At 42.7% G+C, this 24,579-nt stretch overlaps 3 protein-coding genes across 6 annotated transcripts in view; all 3 read right to left on the bottom strand.

Annotated features, from left to right (window-relative positions):
- The window catches only part of LOC139549470 (1-phosphatidylinositol 4,5-bisphosphate phosphodiesterase eta-1-like), a 177,583-nt gene extending 172,919 nt beyond the window's left edge, over positions 1-4,664 (bottom strand). The window contains exon 1 of the mRNA XM_071360020.1: positions 4,497-4,664. Within this exon, the coding sequence (XP_071216121.1) occupies positions 4,497-4,573 (77 nt within the window). The 5' untranslated portion in view covers positions 4,574-4,664. The remainder of the gene's footprint in view (positions 1-4,496) is intronic.
- Positions 4,665-14,834: 10,170 nt separating this feature from the next.
- On the bottom strand, positions 14,835-22,787 carry c18h3orf33 (c18h3orf33 homolog (H. sapiens)). Of its 4 annotated transcripts, none has more exons than XM_071360027.1 (5): positions 22,640-22,784; positions 22,429-22,488; positions 21,663-21,816; positions 16,927-17,105; positions 14,835-15,690 (listed from the first exon to the last, which is right to left on the bottom strand). In XM_071360027.1, exons 1-5 carry the CDS (start codon positions 22,748-22,750, stop codon positions 15,436-15,438), a joined length of 759 nt encoding a protein of 252 aa, XP_071216128.1. In that variant the 5' UTR covers positions 22,751-22,784; the 3' UTR covers positions 14,835-15,435. The 4 variants fall into 4 exon arrangements, with proteins under 4 accessions (XP_071216128.1, XP_071216129.1, XP_071216130.1 ...); XM_071360028.1 differs by having other exon boundaries at positions 16,927-17,090; positions 22,640-22,783; XM_071360029.1 differs by lacking the exon at positions 22,429-22,488 and having other exon boundaries at positions 22,640-22,787.
- Positions 22,788-23,012: 225 nt separating this feature from the next.
- The window catches only part of LOC139549474 (acetyl-coenzyme A transporter 1-like), a 10,443-nt gene continuing 8,876 nt past the window's right edge, over positions 23,013-24,579 (bottom strand). Inside the window, exon 9 of the mRNA XM_071360023.1 lies at positions 23,013-24,579. This exon is cut by the window's right edge and continues 1,218 nt beyond it. The gene's annotated coding sequence lies outside the window, so the exon portion shown is untranslated.

Below are 24,579 nucleotides of genomic sequence, written 5' to 3'. Positions count from 1 at the left end.
CTACACTTCTCAAGCACTGACCCTTCTCCTTCCAACTGAGACATCTTCCCTGACTGCTTCTACCAGGAAGTGATGCAGAGCATTGAGGTAGTCAACAGTGAGAGGGTGGGAGACAGGGAAGACAGTAGAGAGAGAGAGAGAGAGAGGGGGTAAAGGCGTCAGAATGCTTTAGCCAAACTCAGCTAGGCGAACCAAACAAGTGTGCTCGGCACACTCCCTTAAAAGACCTTTGCTTGAAAAACAAGAAAAAAAGTGGCAATAGTACTGTTTGTCCATCTTTAGACTCCGTAGAGCAAAAACAGTCATAGACTGTCTGAATTCAGCTGTCTCAACAGTTCCATCATTGAACATTGATCTTTATCTCTGTGTTAGTATATTTTTTTTAAACATCCCAAATAAGGTCAGAGAGATGAAAAGAGTGCCTTGTATGAGATGACTGGGCAGTCTGTAGAAAGAGAGAGTGGGCACTAGGCAGAGACACAGAGAACACACACACACAAATTAGGGGTTCAACAAGGGTTCTTCTAAGATCCTGAAAGTACTCTGAAGAACCTTAGGGTTCTTGGCACTGAAAATGGCCCCCAAAAGGTCATTCCAAGAACCCCATAGGAGTTGGGGTTCATTGGGGAACCTCCTTAGTTAGTGTTTTCTTCTTGCAGGAACCTAACTGCCCAACTGAAACATTTGGATTTGAATTTGAAAGGACAGCAGGTGCAGTCACTTAACTGAAAAATGAAAAGATCTCATCAGTTTAAGGTTTGTCCCTTGTTATGATCTATATTGATATTGTTTTATAATGATACTCTCTATCTTTAAATATTTGTTGGATTCACAGACTTCATCCTCTCTACACCTCTGATGAATAAAACAGGAAACCTGTTCGATCACCATGTACTGCTAAATCATTCTGGCTGTGGACACGGAGAACGTCAACACATTAACATCAACAAGCCAGAGGATATAGCCAGTGGACTTGGGGCTCTGCTGGGAGTCTACCTCATATTTAGATTTTTTTTATTCTGCTTTGCCACTAAAATCATAATAAACACTGAGAACTAAAATATAGTGTTATTGTTGTTATAGGTATTATTATTATTAATAATAACGGGGGGGGGGGGTTCAAAAATTAACCCCAAAAGGTTGTTTGAGGATCCATAAAAGGGTTCTTCAAAGAACTTATAGGGGTTCCCCCACAGTTTCAATTTGAAGAACCCCTAAAGGATACTCCAGGAACCTTTTCTTTTTTGAGTGCATACCCACCTCATACTCCTGTTCTCTCTGTCTCTCTTTCTAAAGCTCCATCTCTCACACATACAACCATTATTATGTGTCTTGACTGACACACTACAGACGTGGACCCACAAAGAGATCGGTTCCCTTCAACCTCCTCCATTCCTCTACTCCTCTCGTCCTCTGAGAGAAATAGTTCAATTATTCATTAGGACTCACTAACAAAGAGGATAGTTTCCACTCCAACCCTACACCCAGCATACTGAATCACCCAGAGTACTCCACTCCAACCCTACACCCAGCATACTGAATCATCCAGAGTAATCCACTCCAACCCTACACCCAGCATACTGAATCACCCAGAGTACTCCACTCCTACACCCAGCATACTGAATCACCCAGAGTACTCCACTCCAACCCTACACCCAGCATACTGAATCACCCAGAGTACTCCACTCCTACACCCAGCATACTGAATCACCCAGAGTACTCCACTCCTACACCCAGCATACTGAATCACCCAGAGTACTCCACTCCAACCCTACACCCAGCATACTGAATCACCCAGAGTACTCCACTCCAACCCTACACCCAGCATACTGAATCACCCAGAGTACTCCACTCCAACCCTACACCCAGCATACTGAATCACCCAGAGTACTCCACTCCAACCCTACACCCAGCATACTGAATCACCCAGAGTACTCCAACCCTACACCCAGCATACTGAATCACCCAGAGTACTCCACTCCAACACTACACCCAGCATAATGAATCACCCAGAGTACTCCACTCCAACACTACACCCAGCAAACTGAATCACCCAGAGTACTCCACTCCTACACCCAGCATACTGAATCACCCAGAGTACTCCAACCCTACACCCAGCATACTGAATCACCCAGAGTACTCCACTCCAACACTACACCCAGCATACTGAATCACCCAGAGTACTCCACTCCAACCCTACACCCAGCAAACTGAATCACCCAGAGTACTCCACTCCTACACCCAGCATACTGAATCACCCAGAGTACTCCACTCCAACCCTACACCCAGCATACTGAATCACCCAGAGTACTCCACTCCAACCCTACACCCAGCATACTGAATCACCCCAGAGTACTCCACTCCAACCCTACACCCAGCATACTGAATCACCCAGAGTACTCCACTCCAACCCTACACCCAGCAAACTGAATCACCCAGAGTACTCCACTCCTACACCCATCATACTGAATCACCCAGAGTACTCCACTCCAACACCCAGCATACTGAATCACCCAGAGTACTCCACTCCAACCCTACACCCATCTTACTGAATCACCCAGAGTACTCCACTCCAACCCTACACCCAGCATACTGAATCACCCAGAGTACTCCACTCCTACACCCAGCAAACTGAATCACCCAGAGTACTCCACTCCAACCCTACACCCAGCAAACTGAATCACCCAGAGTACTCCACTCCTACACCCAGCAAACTGAATCACCCAGAGTACTCCACTCCAACCCTACACCCAGCAAACTGAATCACCCAGAGTACTCCACTCACTTTTTCAGATGCACTGTCCATCATCCTGTCCAAGAGACTGACTCTTGTGTGATGTTGGGGAACATATATTTTTTTTAACTAGGCAAGTCAGTTAAGAACACATTCTTATTTTCAATGACGGCCTAGGAACAGCGGGTTAACTGCCTTGTTCAGGGGCAGAACGACATATTTTTACCTTGTCAACTCAGGGATTCGATCTTGCAACCTTTCGATTACTAGTCCAACGCTCTAACCTCTAACCTGCCGCCCCATTCAACAATGACTACCTTAACGTCATAGGAAAACAACACACCCATCACAAAGACCTCCTATAACAAACACAGGTTATTATCATCACTGTCATTATCATCACTGTGACAGAGGAGGAACCATGCATGACCAGGACAAGTTGACTGAACCATACCCAGACTGGCACCCATGGCTTGGACATCTGATCCCTGTAGTGGACCTACCGTGCCTGGTAGAGGTGGAATACGGGTGGGGAGAGTGGGGTACTTAGCGATCTGATCCCTGGATGTGGTGCCTGGTAGAGGAGGGATACGCGTGGGGAAGCTGGGCTACTGAGCGCTTGATCCTGTTATTTTAATGGGCATATTTATTTATCTTTATGACTCCTCGTGCGACTCTCGGGACCAACCGCGTCCCGGGACTATAGCGCAGTTTATGTGATTAATAACTATAAAGGCTCCAACTTTATGGCTCTTTTTTTTTTTTACTCAGAAACAAATAAGTAACTGACTCTAGAACCACCAGAGGCGGGCGAACACGCCTGTATCGGTTTACAACCGAGCTATACCTACCGAGCTATACCTACCGAGCTATACCTACCGGTAGACCCGAACAAAGACTTGCCTTGTGGTGATTGCAGTTAACCCGCACAATGCGGTTGAGAGGGTTGGGTGAGCACCTTTAGGGCTTTGTCCGTGGGATGTCATTTATCAAATGCCCCTCTATACCTCACCCACACTCTCTCTCCGAAAATCCCCAAGGATTCAGAGGGGGGGTTTACCCTGTGTCTATCTTTAGGGGGAACCTTTGTTATTCACCATCAATGCAAATCTGGTGCAAATCGGTGTCGCAAAGGAAAATTAAGCAGAAATCCCAAATTATTGTCAAATGCATAAAACATTCACAACTTTGGTTTTAATCAATCTTGCAGATGAATTCATGATTTTGATGTCACATGAAACATATACTTTCAATGCTCACTTAATGAACAACCGAATATGTGTGTTTATAAATAAATATATAATAACATTTGCCTAATCAAAAACTTAAAGCTTTAGTTTGAATAAATAGCTTTTTGCAATGTCTCTTATAAACGACAAAACTATAAAACCTCTGTAGGCATGTAAGAAAAATGTTGACAAAACATTGGTCAGTTAGCCCATTCAAAACATAGACTGCCATTGTTTTATGTGGTAGCCACCGTAGCTTTTAACTGAAAGATAAGGGCAGGTGCATTGGTCAGCAAGTTCCTTGGCTCCTCCGACTGCAGCCTTCTTGCCCGAGCTCATCTCGTGAAAACAACATTGTAACCGTAACATTGTCAACCGTAACATGCTCACTTTACTCAGAAACGGACGCTGTGCCAAGCGAGAGAAAAGAATAAATGATGTTGACCATCGAAGAGCACACAAGAACACTTGTAACATATACCTCATCGATTGTTCCATTAAATGCTAGTCCAACAAAGGAACTAAATACTTACGTTAGTCCGCTCTTTCCAGAGTCAACTTCTAATAAAATGTCACCTGAATAATATTCCTTCAGGTTATTCCTTGTCATGAAGTATACTAGCAAATCAATAATATCCTTTTCCCGTCTAGTAGTGAAAGGAGAATGCCTAACTGTCCGGACCGAGTCCCTACCACGTTCCCATTCAAGTGACCGGGCAACGTGTTAAAACCCGGAACAGGATTCTTGGAACGGGTTCCTGAAAAATCTCTCTGTTGCCCTTAGGTTGCAGATGGGGGGGATTGAATAGTATAATTCTCACTGAATCCCACTCCTACCTCCCTAGTTCTCTGTCACTCACTCACAAGTAAAATATTTATATAAATTAATTCCCTTCCAAAAAAAGTGACCATTTTTTTCTTGAGCTTCAATTTCACAGTTCAATTTCATAGTTATAATCTAGGGCAGTGTGTTATTATCTAGTGCAGTGTGTTATAATCTAGGGCAGTGTGTTATTATCTAGTGCAGTGTGTTATTATCTAGGGTAGTGTGTTATTATCTAGGGCAGTGTGTTATTATCTAGGGCAGTGTGTTATTATCTAGGGCAGTGTGTTATTATCTAGGGCAGTGTATTATTATCTAGTGCAGTGTGTTATTGTCTAGTGCAGTGTGTTATTATCTAGTGCAGTGTGTTATTATCTAGTGCAGTGTGTTATTATCTAGGGTAGTGTGCTATTATCTAGGGCAGTGTGTTATTATCTAGGGCAGTGTGTTATAATCTAGGGCAGTGTGTTATTATCTAGGGCAGTGTGTTATTATCTAGGGCAGTGTGTTATTATCTAGGGCAGTGTGTTATTATCTAGTGCAGTGTGTTATTATCTAGGGCAGTGTGTTATTATCTAGGGCAGTGTGTTATTATCTAGGGTAGTGTGTTATTATCTAGGGTAGTGTGTTATTATCTAGTGCAGTGTGTTATTATCTAGGGCAGTGTGTTATTATCTATTGCAGTGTGTTATAATCTAGGGCAGTGTGTTATTATCTAGGGCAGTGTGTTATTATCTAGGGCAGTGTGTTATAATCTAGGGCAGTGTGTTATAATCTAGGGCAGTGTGTTATTATCTAGGGCAGTGTGTTATTATCTAGGGCAGTGTGTTATAATCTAGTGCAGTGTGTTATTATCTAGTGCAGTGTATTATTATCTAGGGCAGTGTGTTATTATCTAGGGCAGTGTGTTATTATCTAGGGCAGTGTGTTATTATCTAGTGCAGTGTGTTATTATCTAGGGCAGTGTGTTATTATCTAGTGCAGTGTGTTATTATCTAGGGCAGTGTGTTATTATCTAGGGCAGTGTGTTATTATCTAGGGTAGTGTGTTATTATCTAGGGTAGTGTGTTATTATCTAGTGCAGTGTGTTATTATCTAGGGCAGTGTGTTATTATCTATTGCAGTGTGTTATAATCTAGGGCAGTGTGTTATTATCTAGGGCAGTGTGTTATTATCTAGGGCAGTGTGTTATAATCTAGGGCAGTGTGTTATAATCTAGTGCAGTGTGTTATTATCTAGTGCAGTGTGTTATTATCTAGTGCAGTGTGTTATTATCTAGTGCAGTGTGTTATTATCTAGGGCAGTGTTATTATCTAGTGCAGTGTGTTATCTATTGCAGTGTGTTATTATCTAGTGCAGTGTGTTATTATCTAGGGCAGTGTGTTATTATCTAGTGCAGTGTGTTATTATCTAGTGCAGTGTGTTATTATCTAGTGCAGTGGGTTATTATCTAGTGTGGTGTGTTATTATCTAGGGCAGTGTATTATTATCTAGGGCAGTGTATTATTATCTAGGGCAGTGTGTTATTATCTAGGGCAGTGTTATTATCTAGGGCAGTGTGTTATTATCTATTGCAGTGTGTTATTATCTAGGGCAGTGTGTTATTATCTAGGGCAGTGTTATTATCTAGGGCAGTGTGTTATTATCTATTGCAGTGTTTTATTATCTAGGGCAGTGTGTTATTATCTAGTGCAGTGTGTTATTATCTAGTGCAGTGTATTATTATCTAGTGCAGTGTGTTATTATCTAGGGCAGTGTTATTATCTAGTGCAGTGTGTTATTATCTAGGGCAGTGTGTTATTATCTAGGGCAGTGTGTTATTATCTAGGGCAGAGTGTTATTATCTAGGGCAGAGTGTTATTATCTAGTGCAGTGTGTTATTATCTAGGGCAGTGTTATTATCTAGGGCAGTGTGTTATTATCTATTGCAGTGTGTTATAATCTAGGGCAGTGTGTTATTATCTAGGGCAGTGTATTATTATCTAGTGCAGTGTGTTATTATCTAGGGCAGTGTGTTATTATCTAGTGCAGTGTGTTATTATCTAGTGCAGTGTGTTATTATCTAGGGCAGTGTGTTATTATCTATTGCAGTGTGTTATAATCTAGGGCAGTGTGCTATTATCTATTGCAGTGTATTATTATCTAGTGCAGTGTGTTATTATCTAGGGCAGTGTGTTATTATCTAGTGTGGTGTGTTATTATCTAGGACAGTGTGTTATTATCTGGGGCAGTGTGTTATTATCTAGTGCAGTGTGTTATTATCTAGGGCAGTGTGTAATTATCTAGTGCAGTGTGTTATTATCTAGGGCAGTGTGTTATTATCTAGTGTGGTGTGTTATTATCTAGGACAGTGTGTTATTATCTAGGGCAGTGTGTTATTATCTAGGGCAGTGTGTTATTATCTAGTGCAGTGTGTTATTATCTAGGGCAGTGTGTTATTATCTAGGGCAGTGTGTTATTATCTAGTGCAGTGTGTTATTATCTAGTGCAGTGTGTTATTATCTAGTGCAGTGTGTTATTATCTAGTGCAGTGTGTTATTATCTAGGGCAGTGTGTTATTATCTAGGGCAGTGTGTTATTATCTAGGGCAGTGTGTTATTATCTAGTGCAGTGTGTTATTATCTAGGGCAGTGTGTTATTATCTAGTGCAGTGTGTTATTATCTAGTGCAGTGTGTTATTATCTAGTGTGGTGTGTTATTATCTAGTGTGGTGTGTTATTATCTAGGGCAGTGTGTTATTATCTAGGTTAGTGTGTTATTATCTAGGGCAGTGTGTTATTATCTAGTGCAGTGTGTTATTATCTAGTGCAGTGTGTTATTATCTAGTGCAGTGGGAATCAGACAGGCTTGTAGTGATGGTGCTCTACAGTTAGCATACACTAAAGGTTCTGGAATATTCTCTCCGTGGTTTCCTTCCCACAATCCCCCAGTGGCAGTTCAAAGTCTGCCAGCACAATTCATCAGTGCTCCATGCAACTTACAATTCAAACCAGCCAACCAGAGTCCGCAAACAACCGCTAGTGACATTTACACAACAAAGGACACACAGGCCCCCCTCCCCCCTCCTCCCCCCTCCCCCCTTCTGCCCCTCTCCTCCTCTCTGCGACTCCCCCTCTCCTCTCTAATCCCCTGGTGCCCTGTAAAATTGACAAACCCCTGCCTTTCACTACCGAGCCCCCCCCCCACACACACACACACACACTCTTCACTCGAAAGGCATTTCACTGTACTTGTACTTGTGCACGTGCACATGACCATCACATCAAGCATGCTGGGAAAACACATGGTTTCACCACAAGCCCATGACGAGGGAAGGGTGGTACTTTCAAATAGTGTCTTTCCCCATCAAAGATACTATCAAAAACATGGACACAGTCAATCAGAGTCAAGTGCATTTTAGCATAGTGAATAAACTAGAAAGCCTATTTGAAAAGCAGCCATACTGTAAGACTCTCTTCCTCTGCTCCAGTGTCTGTCTCCAGTCTCTCTCCTCTCTGTGTATTAGTCTGCTCCAGTGTCTGTCTCCAGTCTCTCTCCTCTCTGTGTATTAGTCTGCTCCAGTGTCTGTCTCCAGTCTCTCTCCTCTCTGTGTATTAGTCTGCTCCAGTGTCTGTCTCCAGTCTCTCTCCTCTCTGTGTATTAGTCTGCTCCAGTGTCTGTCTCCAGCCTCTCTCCTCTCTGTGTATTAGTCTGCTCCAGTGTCTGTCTCCAGCCTCTCTCCTCTCTGTGTATTAGTCTGCTCCAGTGTCTGTCTCCAGTCTCTCTCCTCTCTGTGTATTAGTCTGCTCCAGTGTCTGTCTCCAGCCTCTCTCCTCTCTGTGTATTAGTCTGCTCCAGTGTCTGTCTCCAGTCTCTCTCCTCTCTGTGTATTAGTCTGCTCCAGTGTCTGTCTCCAGTCTCTCTCCTCTCTGTGTATTAGTCTGCTCCAGTGTCTGTATCCAGTCTCTCTCCTCTCTGTGTATTAGTCTGCTCCAGTGTCTGTCTCCAGTCTCTCTCCTTTCTGTGTATTAGTCTGCTCCAGTGTCTGTCTCCAGCATCCCTCTCTCTGTATTATTCTGCTCCAGTGTCTGTCTCCAGCCTCTCTCCTCTCTGTGTATTAGTCTGCTCCAGTGTCTGTCTCCAGCCTCTCTCCTCTCTGTGTATTAGTCTGCTCCAGTGTCTGTCTCCAGTCTCTCTCCTCTCTGTGTATTAGTCTGCTCCAGTGTCTGTCTCCAGTCTCTCTCCTCTCTGTGTATTAGTCTGCTCCAGTGTCTGTCTCCAGTCTCTCTCCTCTCTGTGTATTAGTCTGCTCCAGTGTCTGTCTCCAGCCTCCCCTCTCTGTGTATTAGTCTGCTACAGTGTCTGTCTCCAGTCTCTCTCCTCTCTGTGTATTAGTCTGCTCCAGTGTCTGTCTCCAGCCTCTCTCCTCTCTGTGTATTAGTCTGCTCCAGTGTCTGTCTCCAGTCTCTCTCCTCTCTGTGTATTAATCTGCTCCAGTGTCTGTCTCCAGTCTCTCTCCTCTCTGTGTATTAGTCTGCTCCAGTGTCTGTCTCCAGTCTCTCTCCTCTCTGTGTATTAGTCTGCTCCAGTGTCTGTCTCCAGCCTCTCTCCTCTCTGTGTATTAGTCTGCTCCAGTGTCTGTCTCCAGCCTCTCTCCTCTCTGTGTATTAGTCTGCTCCAGTGTCTGTCTCCAGTCTCTCCTCTCTGTGTATTAGTCTGCTCCAGTGTCTGTCTCCAGTCTCTCTCCTCTCTGTGTATTAGTCTGCTCCAGTGTCTGTCTCCAGCCTCCCTCTCTGTGTATTAGTCTGCTCCAGTGTCTGTCTCCAGCCTCTCTCTGTGTATTAGACTGCTCTCTCCTCTGTCTCCAGCCTCTCCTCTCTGTGTATTAGTCTGCTCTCTCTGTCTCCAACCTCTCTCTGTGTATTAGTCTGCTCCAGTGTCTGTCTCCAGCCTCTCTCCTCTCTGTGTATTAGTCTGCTCCAGTGTCTGTCTCCAGTCTCTCCTCTCTGTGTATTAGACTGCTCTCTCCTCTGTCTCCAGCCTCTCTCCTCTCTGTGTATTAGACTGCTCCAGTGCCGGCCTCTCATTAGGTGATAGAGCCTGGTCTGTGGCCCTCTAGTCTCTACATTAAGTGAGTGAGTACTCTGTCTGAGTCATGTTAGCTCTAGAGACCCCTTTTATGAGCTATTCAACCCCCCTGCTCTCACACACACACCCTCCTGTGGTTTGTAGGGGCCCAACTAGGGTTTCACCTCTCAGATTTGGTGTTACCATGGCAATGGTGATCTCAGAAGGGGGGGACCAGTAGACCCTCACAACTCTATCGCTGGGACAATCCAACCCCCCCCCCCCCCCCCTCTTCCCCCTCGCTAACACACAAACACTTCTCTGGGGAAAGGGGAACAGAGGGATTTGAGATTTAAAAGGGAAGTGAAAGCCAAGGGATTAGCATAAGGGCTTCAGACTAGCGGCGATAACGGTTAAATGTCCCCTATCCCAGAGAGAACTAGTTTACCAGAATGAATGGAAACCAGTGGTCTGTAACTGTCAAGGAATGGAGCTGTTAATAACTCAAAAGAGTCAAACCAGGAATGGGAGACAGACAACATATTAAGGTAAAAGTTTTTTATTTGTTTTCAACTCTTTAAATAACATGTGGAAACCTTTCAGTTATAAACACTTAGCAAATCTGTCTGTTCCGCTTTTCTTTTCAGATAAAATATATTAGTATTTTGACCCCAAAAATAACGGCCATTTAAACTATTGATTTTGTTCTTGAGATGAAATAAAACCAAGATGTTTTATTTATTTATCTAGATAAGACAGTGTCTCCTGCTAAAAACATCTGGACTTCTGAAACATCAAAACATGCCTCTTCAGACCGGTGAAAACATTATTTAGACCGGAGAAAACATTATTTAGACAGGAGAAAACATTATTTAGACAGGAGAAAACATTATTTAGACAGGAGAAAACATTATTTAGACAGGAGAAAACATTATTTAGACCGGTGAAAACATTATTTAGACAGGTGAAAACATTATTTAGACAGGAGAAAACATTATTTAGACAGGAGAAAACATTATTTAGACCGGTGAAAACATTATTTAGACCGGTGAAAACATTATTTAGACCGGTGAAAACATTATTTAGACAGGAGAAAACATTATTTAGACAGGAGAAAACATTATTTAGACAGGTGAAAACATTATTTAGACAGGAGAAAACATTATTTAGACAGGTGAAAACATTATTTAGACAGGTGAAAACATTATTTAGACAGGTGAAAACATTATTTAGACAGGAGAAAACATTATTTAGACAGGAGAAAACATTATTTAGACAGGAGAAAACATTATTTAGACAGGAGAAAACATTATTTAGACAGGTGAAAACATTATTTAGACAGGAGAAAACATTATTTAGACAGGTGAAAACATTATTTAGACAGGTGAAAACATTATTTAGACAGGTGAAAACATTATTTAGACAGGAGAAAACATTATTTAGACAGGAGAAAACATTATTTAGACAGGAGAAAACATTATTTAGACAGGTGAAAACATTATTTAGACAGGTGAAAACATTATTTAGACAGGAGAAAACATTATTTAGACAGGTGAAAACATTATTTAGACAGGAGAAAACATTATTTAGACAGGTGAAAACATTATTTAGACAGGTGAAAACATTATTTAGACAGGTGAAAACATTATTTAGACAGGAGAAAACATTATTTAGACAGGTGAAAACATTATTTAGACAGGAGAAAACATTATTTAGACAGGTGAAAACATTATTTAGACAGGTGAAAACATTATTTAGACAGGTGAAAACATTATTTAGACAGGAGAAAACATTATTTAGACAGGTGAAAACATTATTCAGACAGGAGAAAACATTATTTAGACAGGAGAAAACATTATTTAGACAGGAGAAAACATTATTTAGACAGGTGAAAACATTATTTAGACAGGAGAAAACATTATTTAGACAGGTGAAAACATTATTTAGACAGGAGAAAACATTATTTAGACAGGAGAAAACATTATTTAGACAGGAGAAAACATTATTTAGACAGGAGAAAACATTATTTAGACCGGTGAAAACATTATTTAGACCGGTGAAAACATTATTTAGACCGGTGAAAACATTATTTAGACAGGAGAAAACATTATTTAGACCGGTGAAAACATTATTTAGACCGGTGAAAACATTATTTAGACCGGAGAAAACATTATTTAGACCGGAGAAAACATTATTTAGACCGGAGAAAACATTATTTAGACAGGTGAAAACATTATTTAGACAGGTGAAAACATTATTTAGACAGGAGAAAACATTATTTAGACAGGTGAAAACATTATTTAGACCGGTGAAAACATTATTTAGACCGGAGAAAACATTATTTAGACCGGTGAAAACATTATTTAGACAGGAGAAAACATTATTTAGACAGGTGAAAACATTATTTAGACCGGAGAAAACATTATTTAGACAGGTGAAAACATTATTTAGACAGGTGAAAACATTATTTAGACAGGAGAAAACATTATTTAGACAGGAGAAAACATTATTTAGACAGGAGAAAACATTATTTAGACCGGTGAAAACATTATTTAGACAGGAGAAAACATTATTTAGACAGGAGAAAACATTATTTAGACCGGTGAAAACATTATTTAGACAGGAGAAAACATTATTTAGACAGGTGAAAACATTATTTAGACAGGAGAAAACATTATTTAGACAGGAGAAAACATTATTTAGACAGGAGAAAACATTATTTAGACAGGAGAAAACATTATTTAGACAGGAGAAAACATTATTTAGACAGGAGAAAACATTATTTAGACAGGAGAAAACATTATTTAGACCGGAGAAAACATTATTTAGACCGGTGAAAACATTATTTAGACCGGTGAAAACATTATTTAGACAGGAGAAAACATTATTTAGACCGGTGAAAACATTATTTAGACCGGTGAAAACATTATTTAGACCGGTGAAAACATTATTTAGACAGGTGAAAACATTATTCAGACCGGTGAAAACATTATTTAGACAGGAGAAAACATTATTTAGACAGGTGAAAACATTATTTAGACAGGAGAAAACATTATTTAGACAGGTGAAAACATTATTTAGACAGGAGAAAACATTATTTAGACAGGAGAAAACATTATTTAGACAGGAGAAAACATTATTCAGACAGGAGAAAACATTATTCAGACAGGAGAAAACATTATTCAGACCGGTGAAAACATTATTTAGACAGGAGAAAACATTATTTAGACAGGAGAAAACATTATTTAGACAGGAGAAAACATTATTTAGACAGGAGAAAACATTATTTAGACAGGAGAAAACATTATTCAGACCGGTGAAAACATTATTTAGACAGGAGAAAACATTATTTAGACAGGAGAAAACATTATTTAGACAGGAGAAAACATTATTCAGACCGGTGAAAACATTATTTAGACAGGAGAAAACATTATTTAGACAGGAGAAAACATTATTTAGACAGGTGAAAACATTATTTAGACAGGTGAAAACATTATTTAGACAGGTGAAAACATTATTTAGACAGGAGAAAACATTATTTAGACAGGAGAAAACATTATTTAGACAGGTGAAAACATTATTTAGACAGGAGAAAACATTATTTAGACAGGAGAAAACATTATTTAGACAGGTGAAAACATTATTTAGACAGGAGAAAACATTATTTAGACAGGAGAAAACATTATTTAGACAGGAGAAAACATTATTTAGACAGGAGAAAACATTATTTAGACAGGTGAAAACATTATTTAGACAGGAGAAAACATTATTTAGACAGGTGAAAACATTATTTAGACAGGTGAAAACATTATTTAGACAGGAGAAAACATTATTTAGACAGGTGAAAACATTATTTAGACAGGTGAAAACATTATTTAGACAGGAGAAAACATTATTTAGACAGGAGAAAACATTATTTAGACAGGAGAAAACATTATTTAGACAGGAGAAAACATTATTTAGACAGGAGAAAACATTATTTAGACAGGAGAAAACAACATTATTTAGACAGGAGAAAACAACATTATTTAGACAGGAGAAAACAACATTATTTCCTTATCCATTATCTCTAGTCCTCAATCTCTCTGTCCACCATGGCCCAGCTCAAGCCTTCTGAATATTCTGGTTTCTAGCTACAGCCCAGTCTAGTACAGGAAGACCTGGCTGCCAGTTCTAGTCCACGTCACTCTAGTCCACCTTACTCTAGTCCACGTCACGCCAGTCCACGTCACGCCAGTCCACGTCACTCCAGTCCACGTCACTCCAGTCCACGTCACTCCAGTCCACGTCACTCCAGTCCACGTCACTCCAGTCCACGTCACTCCAGTCCACGTCACTCCAGTCCACGTCACTCTAGTCCACGTTACTCTAGTCCACGTTACTCTAGTCCACGTTACTCTAGTCCACGTTACTCTAGTCCACGTTACTCTAGTCCACGTCAGATGTTGTCTACCTCTTTAGCTGAACGTGAGCTGGATATGAGAAACATTCAATAGTCTTAAATATTTACATCAAACATCCAGTCCAGATGAAATGTAACAGCTGCATAATGGAATACCATCATCTACTCTTTTAGAATAAAATAATCCATAAAATACTGACTGTACTATAGCACATAAACAAATGTTTAATTAGAGACAGAAAATCAATAGAATCCAGATATTTTGGTGGGACTTCAGGTATTCAATTTGAATGTCAAATATTTAAAAATATAGATTCTTTGAAATGATAATGTTGTCAATATTGTTAAACCACTGACGGTCCTTATGTTTGGTTATTATATTGATTGAATAACAACTAATTTCTATATACATACGGGCATAATTTAAATACATTAGCATGAAATTACCCTGTATTCAACCAGCACTTTCTGAGTTAACTCCCCAAAGAGAATTTGTAAATCGCCCCCATCACAATCTCCCATCAAATTTCACAATGGCTTTTATACGCAGCATTACTTATTCATGATTGATTATTTAGAATATTAAACACAATGCAGAAATGAATTAACCAATGCATATTTATTTCACAAATCGGGTGAAGATTATTATAAAAAATGTTTTAAATCCGTTTGACGTAGATATGTGGATTTCTGACAGCCAAGTTTCTTTACATTATCTAATCAAACATCAACATTTTCTGACCCACGAAGGGGAACACTAACTGTAAGTAGACTGGTTTCTATTCTGTCTTGTCATTGCCGTGTCAGTGCGTTTAATCTCCATCGATATATATATATATATATACACATTTTGATAAGCACGTGGGTCAAAAGATTTTTCTCCCATGTCTACGATTTTGTCCATACCCCCATTCTTTTGAGACATCGTTTCACACTTTTCCCAGATAGTAACGTACAGGAGAAAAGATTGTTTGGACAGATATTCGTGTGAATATTGTCCGTTTTCAGCAAATCGGTGAAGTGGCAAGTTGACAAATAGATGATCCACTTCTCAAACACAGACACATAATGACCCAGCTGTATTCTGAGACGGGCCTGAGCCTTGCAACATTCATAAACTTACTTTCAAGCCCACTTGAAATCAACCAGTCAGTCAGTAAACCAATCAGCCAATCAATCAGTCAATCAACCAACCAACCAATCAAGTCCACTTGAAGATCCTCCTGATGAGTCTGACCAGTGAGTTGTCCCAAACAGCCTGTGAGGTCCTCTCCCATAGGCTATCCTCTTTCCACATGCCTCGCCCCTTCCGCTCGGCCTTGACCTCTGCCTTGAGCAGCCGTTGGTTGAGCCGCAGGTAAAGGTGGGACTGAGGGTGGAGTCCAGAGACTGGGACAGTGCGTGCCAGACCCAACCGCAACACCTCCTCATTCAGACACAGACTCCTCAATGACCCCTGGGGGAGAGAGAACAGAGGGAGGTTACTAACACATCTGTAGGTTTCATTGTCTTCAACATTCAGTTCATGAATACAGTCATAAAGAGAGTAACATTGTCCTGAAGATACCAGAGAGTCAGTGACGAACTCATTTTAGTCCACTCAGACAGTAAGGCTGCGTTTACACAGGCAGCCCAATTCTGATCTTCTTTACACTAATTGGTCTTTTGACAAATCACATCAGATCGTTTCACATCAGATCTTTTTCAGAGCTGAACTGATTGGTCAAAAGACCAATTAGGGAGAATTTTTTTTATCAGAATTGGGGTTCCTCTTAAAACGCAGCCTCACTGACCCTGTTACCAAAGACCAGACAGCAACTGACCCTGTTACCAAAGACCAGACAGCAACTGACCCTGTAACCAGAGACCAGACAGCAACTGACCCTGTTACCAGAGACCAGACAGCAACTGACCCTGTTACCAGAGACCAGACAGCAACTGACCCTGTTACCAAAGACCAGACAGCAACTGACCCTGTTACCAGAGACCAGACAGCAACTGACCCTGTTACCAGAGACCAGACAGCAACTGACCCTGTTACCAGAGACCAGACAGCAACTGACCCTGTTACCAGAGACCAGACAGCAACGGACCCTGTAACCAGAGACCAGACAGCAACTGACCCTGTTACCAGAGACCAGACAGCAACTGACCCTGTTACCAGAGACCAGACAGCAACTGACCCTGTTACCAGAGACCAGACAGCAACGGACCCTGTTACCAGAGACCAGACAGCAACAGACCCTGTAACCAGAGACCAGACAGCAACTGACCCTGTTACCAAAGACCAGACAGCAACTGACCCTGTTACCAGAGACCAGACAGCAACAGACCCTGTAACCAGAGACCAGACAGCAACTGACCCTGTTACCAGAGACCAGACAGTAACTGACCCTGCTACCAGACACTGACGGTAACTGACCCTGCTAACAGACAGACAGTAACTGACCCTGCTAACAGACAGACAGTAACTGACCCGGCTACCAGACAGACAGTAACTGACCCTGCTACCAGACAGACAGTAACTGACCCTGCTAACAGACAGACAGTAACTGACCCTGCTAACAGACAGACAGTGACTGACCCTGCTAACAGACAGACAGTGACTGACCCTGCTAACAGACAGACAGTAACTGACCCTGCTAACAGACAGACAGTGACTGACCCTGCTAACAGACAGACAGTAACTGACCCGGCTAACAGACACCAGACAGTGCAGTGTCTCCTCCTCTCTGCTGACCAGTTTGAGCCACACCGTCTGGGCCGGGCTCAGGTGCTGCTCCAGCCACGCCCTCCCCTCTGGGGTCAGCTCCACCCCCGCCAGGCGCACAGCCAATGGATACACACGACCACCACCTGAGGAGAGAAGACCTGCCCAGGTGAGACACACATACGGTACACCTGAGAGAAGACCTGCCCAGGTGAGACACACATACGGTACACCTGAGAGAAGACCTGCACAGGTGAGACACACATACGGTAAACCTGAGAGAAGACCTGCCCAGGTGAGACACACATACGGTAAACCTGAGAGAAGACCTGCCCAGGTGAGACACACATACGGTACACCTGAGAGAAGACCTGCACAGGTGAGACACACATACGGTACACCTGAGAGAAGACCTGCCCAGGTGAGACACACATACAGTACACCTGAGGAGAGAAGACCTGCCCAGGTGAGACACACATATGGTACACCTGAGGAGAGAAGACCTGCCCAGGTGAGACACACATACGGTACACCTGAGAGAAGACCTGCCCAGGTGAGACACACATACGGGACACCTGAGGAGAGAAGACCTGCCCAGGTGAGACACACATACGGTACACCTGAGAGAAGACCTGCCCAGGTGAGACACACATACGGTACACCTGAGAGAAGACCTGCCCAGGTGAGACACACATACGGTACACCTGAGAGAAGACCTGCCCAGGTGAGACACACATACGGTACACCTGAGAGAAGACCTGCCCAGGTGAGACACACATACGGTACACCTGAGAGAAGACCTGCCCAGGTGAGACACACATACGGTACACCTGATAAGAGAAGACCTGCCCAGGTGAGACACACATACGGTACACCTGATAAGAGAAGACCTGCCCAGGTGAGACACACATACAGTACACCTGAGGAGAGAAGACCTGCCCAGGTGAGACACACATACGGTACACCTGAGAGAAGACTTGCCCAGGTGAGACACACATACGGTACACCGGAGAGAAGACCTGCCCAGGTGAGACACACATACAGTACACCTGAGAGAAGACCTGCACAGGTGAGACACACATAAGGTACACCTGAGAGAAGACCTGCCCAGGTGAGACACACATACAGGTACACCTGAGAGAAGACCTGCCCAGGTGAGACACACATACGGTACACCTGAGAGAAGACCTGCCCAGGTGAGACACACATACGGTACACCCGAGAGAAGACCTGCCCAGGTGAGACACACATACGGTAAACCTGAGAGAAGACCTGCCCAGGTGAGACACACATACGGTACACCTGAGAGAAGACCTGCCCAGGTGAGACACACATACGGTACACCGGAGAGAAGACCTGCCCAGGTGAGACACACATACGGTACACCTGAGAGAAGACCTGCCCAGGTGAGACACACATACGGTACACCTGAGAGAAGACCTGCCCAGGTGAGACACACATACAGTACACCTGAGAGAAGACCTGCCCAGGTGAGACACACATACGGTACACCTGAGGAGAGAAGACCTGCCCAGGTGAGACACACATACGGTACACCTGAGAGAAGACCTGCCCAGGTGAGACACACATACGGTACACCTGAGGAGAGAAGACCTGCCCAGGTGAGACACACATACGGTACACCTGAGAGAAGACCTGCCCAGGTGAGACACACATACAGTACACCTGAGAGAAGACCTGCCCAGGTGAGACACACATACGGTACACCTGAGAGAAGACCTGCCCAGGTGAGACACACATACGGTACACCTGAGAGAAGACCTGCCCAGGTGAGACACACATACGGTACACCTGAGAGAAGACCTGCCCAGGTGAGACACACATACGGTACACCTGAGAGAAGACCTGCCCAGGTGAGACACACATACGGTACACCTGAGAGAAGACCTGCCCAGGTGAGACACACATACGGTAAACCTGAGAGAAGACCTGCCCAGGTGAGACACACATACGGTACACCTGATAAGAGAAGACCTGCCCAGGTGAGACACACATACGGTACACCTGAGAGAAGACCTGCCCAGGTGAGACACACATACGGTACACCTGAGAGAAGACCTGCACAGGTGAGACACACATACGGTACACCTGAGAGAAGACCTGCCCAGTTGAGACACACATACAGTACACCTGAGAGAAGACCTGCACAGGTGAGACACACATAAGGTACACCTGAGAGAAGACCTGCCCAGGTGAGACACACATACAGTACACCTGAGAGAAGACCTGCACAGGTGAGACACACATACGGTACACCTGAGAGAAGACCTGCCCAGGTGAGACACACATACGGTACACCTGAGAGAAGACCTGCCCAGGTGAGACACACATACGGTAAACCTGAGAGAAGACCTGCCCAGGTGAGACACACATACAGTACACCTGAGAGAAGACCTGCCCAGGTGAGACACACATACGGTACACCTGAGAGAAGACCTGCCCAGGTGAGACACACATACGGTACACCTGAGAGAAGACCTGCCCAGGTGAGACACACATACGGTACACCTGAGAGAAGACCTGCCCAGGTGAGACACACATACGGTACACCTGAGAGAAGACCTGCCCAGGTGAGACACACATACGGTACACCTGAGGAGAGAAGACCTGCCCAGGTGAGACACACATACGGTACACCTGAGAGAAGACCTGCCCAGGTGAGACACACATACGGTACACCTGAGGAGAGAAGACCTGCCCAGGTGAGACACACATACGGTAAACCTGAGAGAAGACCTGCCCAGGTGAGACACACATACAGTACACCTGAGAGAAGACCTGCACAGGTGAGACACACATACGGTACACCTGAGAGAAGACCTGCACAGGTGAGACACACGTACGGTACACCTGAGCTAAGGAGTTCCTAGCTATGGCTGTGGTCTATTGCATAGACGTGAAGGTGGCACAGTCAGGAGCTTGACAAACTGAAAGAGACTGTTGTAAGATATAGTATCAGACATGCACTATGCAAAGATGTACAACCACAGCAGTAGAGATACTGTATTACTGAAGGCACAGGCAAGGAAATTACATGCCAAAAAAATAAAAAAATAACTGTGGCCAGAGGTCAAGCCTGTGTCGTAAAACAACAGGAGGTCAAAGAGACAAAGCTATAGAGAGAGACTACTAATCTGTTTAACTAGAGGAGAGCTTTGTTAGAAATTCTCCCTGGCCTCAGACGGAGCTGTAAGGGCACTATCTAATACCCTCTAACTCAGTTTGACTGCAGGGCAGAAGCATAACGTAATACTGCAGCTAGCCTCTTCTCTAACAGGCTTACTACGATGCTAACTCAGTACGATGAAGGGAGCTGAACTAAGTCTTGTAAATGTGTAAGGTCCAGTGCCTCAATGCGGGCAAAAGGCATGACACTCACGTTTAGAGAAAATGTTGGTCTGAATTAGATAAAGACGAAAAATATGTTGACGTTTCAGTCACAATGACCTTTATCAGACATCAAGCCATGATCCAATACCTATCAAATCAAATTAATTGGATTAAAATAGTGTCTACTTTGGTTTTAGGAAAATATATAAAACTGTCTCTACAGGAAAGACCAACCATTAGGTTGACTACTATACTTCATCAAAGCCAACCTTCTCTTCCACCAAATCAAACAGCACAGTTAAAGAGACCAGGAGACAGTCTATGGCTGACACAGTTAAAGAGACCAGCAGACAGTCTATGACTGACAAAGTTATGTTAAAGAGACGAGCAGACAGTCTATGGCTGACACAGTTATGTTAAAGAGACCAGCAGACAGTCTATGGCTGACACAGTTATGTTAAAGAGACCAGCAGACAGTCTATGGCTAACAGTTATGTTAAAGAGTGCAGCAGACAGTCTATGGCTGACAGTTATGTTAAAGAGTGCAGCAGACAGTCTATGTCTAACAGTTATGTTAAAGAGTGCAGCAGACAGTCTATGGCTAACAGTTATGTTAAAGAGTGCAGCAGACAGTCTATGGGTAACAGTTATGTTAAAGAGTGCAGCAGACAGTCTATGGCTGACACAGTTATGTTAAAGAGTGCAGCAGACGGTCTATGGCTGACACAGTTATGTTAAAGAGTGCAGCAGACAGTCTATGGCTAACAGTTATGTTAAAGAGTGCAGCAGACAGTCTATGGCTAACAGTTATGTTAAAGAGTGCAGCAGACAGTCTATGGGTAACAGTTATGTTAAAGAGTGCAGCAGACAGTCTATGGCTGACACAGTTATGTTAAAGAGACCAGCAGACAGTCTATGGGAAACAGTTATGACGCTCTAATAGGGATTAGTATAGATTTAAATGACTAATTGGGGATAGCTGCGTGAATGACAAGACTAGACTTTTCAACAGCTGGGAGGTGAATCCTAATCCTCATTACCATACTGTAATTGGTCTTTACCCTGTGGGCTCTGAGTGTGTTGGTAAAGTTGAAGGGCATGTGAACCCATCCATTCTTCCCTACCTTTAGCCAGCAGGGGGTCTGCCATACCTTTAGCCAGCAGGGGGTCTTCCATACCTTTAGCCAGCAGGGGGTCTGCCATACCTTTAGCCAGCAGGGGGTCTGCCATACCTTTAGCCAGCAGGGGGTCTGCCATACCTTTAGCCAGCAGGGGGTCTGCCATACCTTTAGCCAGCAGGGGGTCTGCCATACCTTTAGCCAGCAGGGGGTCTGCCATACCTTTAGCCAGCAGGGGGTCTACCATACCTTTAGCCAGCAGGGGGGAGAGGACAGGGATGTAGATGGGGATGTGCTCCACCTCCAGGCCCATCTCTGTGATGGTCTGGACTCTCCCTCTGAGGCTCACATTCTTCTCTATGAACCTTGCTGGGATCTCAGAGGCTACTCCAAACCTAGTGATCTGACGAGGGTGGTGAGGCACAAAAGACCTAGTTAGAAAAGCATTCATAACCGTTGGTAAGTACCATGTGTTGTAATCAGTTACACTGTACCTTCCTATGAAGTCTCCATGACATATTGTTTCGGTAACACAAAACTGGAACCAATTACTAGTATTCAATTAACTAAACAAAACGACATATTATTCTATTAGCTAAACACAACGACAGATAAGCAAGACTTCTAATGTCAAGGGATGGCGATTGATGATCTGGTTAAGAAGAAATGGATGTTGTTTAGGCTAACTAAACAACATCAACTAGGATAAACACATCAGGCAAACAACTCATCCACTGCCACCCTCCATCCTAAATTGACCCTGACCGTATAACCTATGCAGAGCAGCCACATGGCATTTAAATTGAACAAGGGGGAATGGCTCATCTCATCTCCAGTCTGGTTAAAACGCCACAATCTGTTGGTGTCTTCAAGAGAATTCCCTTGACATTGGGCAGACAGAGAATTTCGCCCCAATCGTCAACCGGGGTTTGTGGGAAACTCGACTCGCTATCTCCTCCTGGTGGAATATGCCTGCATCACAGCTCGCTTTTTATGAATAGGCTAAACTACTTACCAATTTAATACTCCTTGATATTACTATTACCCCGGCAATTGCTAGTCCAGTACTGATGTTCTAGAAGAGAAAACAGCTAGATGTTAGCCAAAGATGTGTTAGCTAACGTTGGGCCTTTATTTCATTTTAACAACATCTGATCTGCGGTCTCATTTGAATGAACCGTCTAATCCCCTTCAATGCTTTCATTAGCATCCCATTTGGTTCTTACCCGGATAATGGTTAAATTATCGTCAGCGAACTGAGAAATGACTGAAATTATGTTTTTAGACGGCTTTTCTCCTTTCTCGTCTGTCTCTGCCTCCCTTCTGGACTCCGGCATGTTGTTGACATGTCTAAAAGACTACAAAAATCGCCCCGCCCACTAAGTAGTGTAGGTAGCGTGGACCAAAAAACCTACAGTACCGTCTGGTGTGGCGTTTTCATTAATGTTTCATTATCTAGTCCTATTGCTGCTAAATTGAACGTTATATGTCGTGTATAGAAAATATTATGCAATAGCATCAATTAGGTGTGAGATATGTACAAACATTCTTACGAAGTCAAAGTACAGTATGTTATTGGAGTAATCCGACACAAAACCATTTGAAACCACTGTGTGCATATATATAACACATGTATTAAATACTTTCCATATTATACATCTTGGGAATGTTGGTACAAAAGTTCCTCCGAACATTTTACAGCATAGCATATGTACAAGTCCCATAGGGTACAGTCCAGAGTTGGGGTCCATTCTGTAGAAAATCCAGTCGATTTAGAAAGTAAAGCAAATTTCAATTCCAAATGTTCCTCATTGAACGATTGAAGAGAATGGATTGCAATTTTAGTGTACTTCCCAAACTGACTGGAATTTCAATGGAATTGACCCCAAACTCTGGTACAGTCACCTTGTAATGTCTGCTCTTTTCAACTTAAAAGGGGTCACGTGAACACTGGCCTCAGAGAGGGTAAGGACAACACCGACACCAGAGCAGGTTCTTTAAAACCAGCTTGTCTTGTGTGTTGGGTATCAAATATTTGTTTGCAGCAGCCCATCACAAATGATTTGTATTCCATGGGAAAGTCAGTAGCTGTCTAGAAGAAAAATAAACACACACCTATTTAGGCGAGGTGCTGGCTAGCGGAGTAGAAAACTTAAAAATTAAAGGAGAGCCGCACACTCTAGGAGCTCAGATGCAAAAATATTTAATTTACCAACGTTTCGACAGACAAGCTGTCTTCATCAGGGTACCCTGATGAATTAAATCTTTTTGCATCTGAGCTCCTAGAGTGTGCGGCTCTCCTTTAATTTTAAAGTCAGTAGCTGAACAGTCTTTTAAAAACCCTCTCCTGCAGTAATATTGGAAAATAATTAAGCCAGACATAAAAATAAAAAAAGTTTACATTAATTTAATTTAAATATTTGGTAAATCAAACCAATCATAGCTGCAGTCAAGGTCCATAAATATTTGAACATTAACCAAGTTATTATTATTTCAGCTGTCTACCACAGCATATTGGGGTTTAAATTAAATAATGAACATGAGCTGAAAATGCAGACTTTTAGCTGTAATTTGAGGGTATTTACATCCAAATCAGGTGAACAGTGTAGGAATTACAGCACGTTTTATATTTATGGACCTGACTGTATACATACATATCCCTATGTAAGTGAATGCCGGTAGAGTTGTACAGGTCACATTAAAAGAACTGTAAAATAACTGGCACGTATAGACATAAGACCATGTACATACAGCAGCATCACTATCACAAGTTGTAAAATAAACAGAAAGTTTAAAAAAACGATATGTTCAAGGATAACAAAAGTCTCACAGTATGAAGGCTTTACATCGGTGTGGAAACTCACTTACAGGTTGAAGGCTTTGCATCGGTGAGGAAACTCAGTGTGCGTATTTTTTGTTGTTGTCCCCCACAAAGGAGACACACCTGATTTAGGATCATCTCATTATACCCCAACCCTGACTGTCACATTTAGAAACTGAGCCGCATCTGAATTTGGACCTGTGGTTAGGGACAGAAATGAAGGGAGAAACAGAGAAGCTGAACGATCAGGTTTCCACATATGGATCAATGTAAATGGTTTTTTGTGCAGCCTGATGTGGAATACAAGCAGAGACCCCAAAAAACTAATTTAAAAAATAACTCGTT

Source organism: Salvelinus alpinus, chromosome 22 (assembly GCF_045679555.1).
Source record: "Salvelinus alpinus chromosome 22, SLU_Salpinus.1, whole genome shotgun sequence".
In the NCBI taxonomy this organism is placed as follows: Eukaryota; Metazoa; Chordata; class Actinopteri; order Salmoniformes; family Salmonidae; genus Salvelinus; species Salvelinus alpinus.
This window is presented reverse-complemented; position numbering and strand designations above follow the sequence as displayed.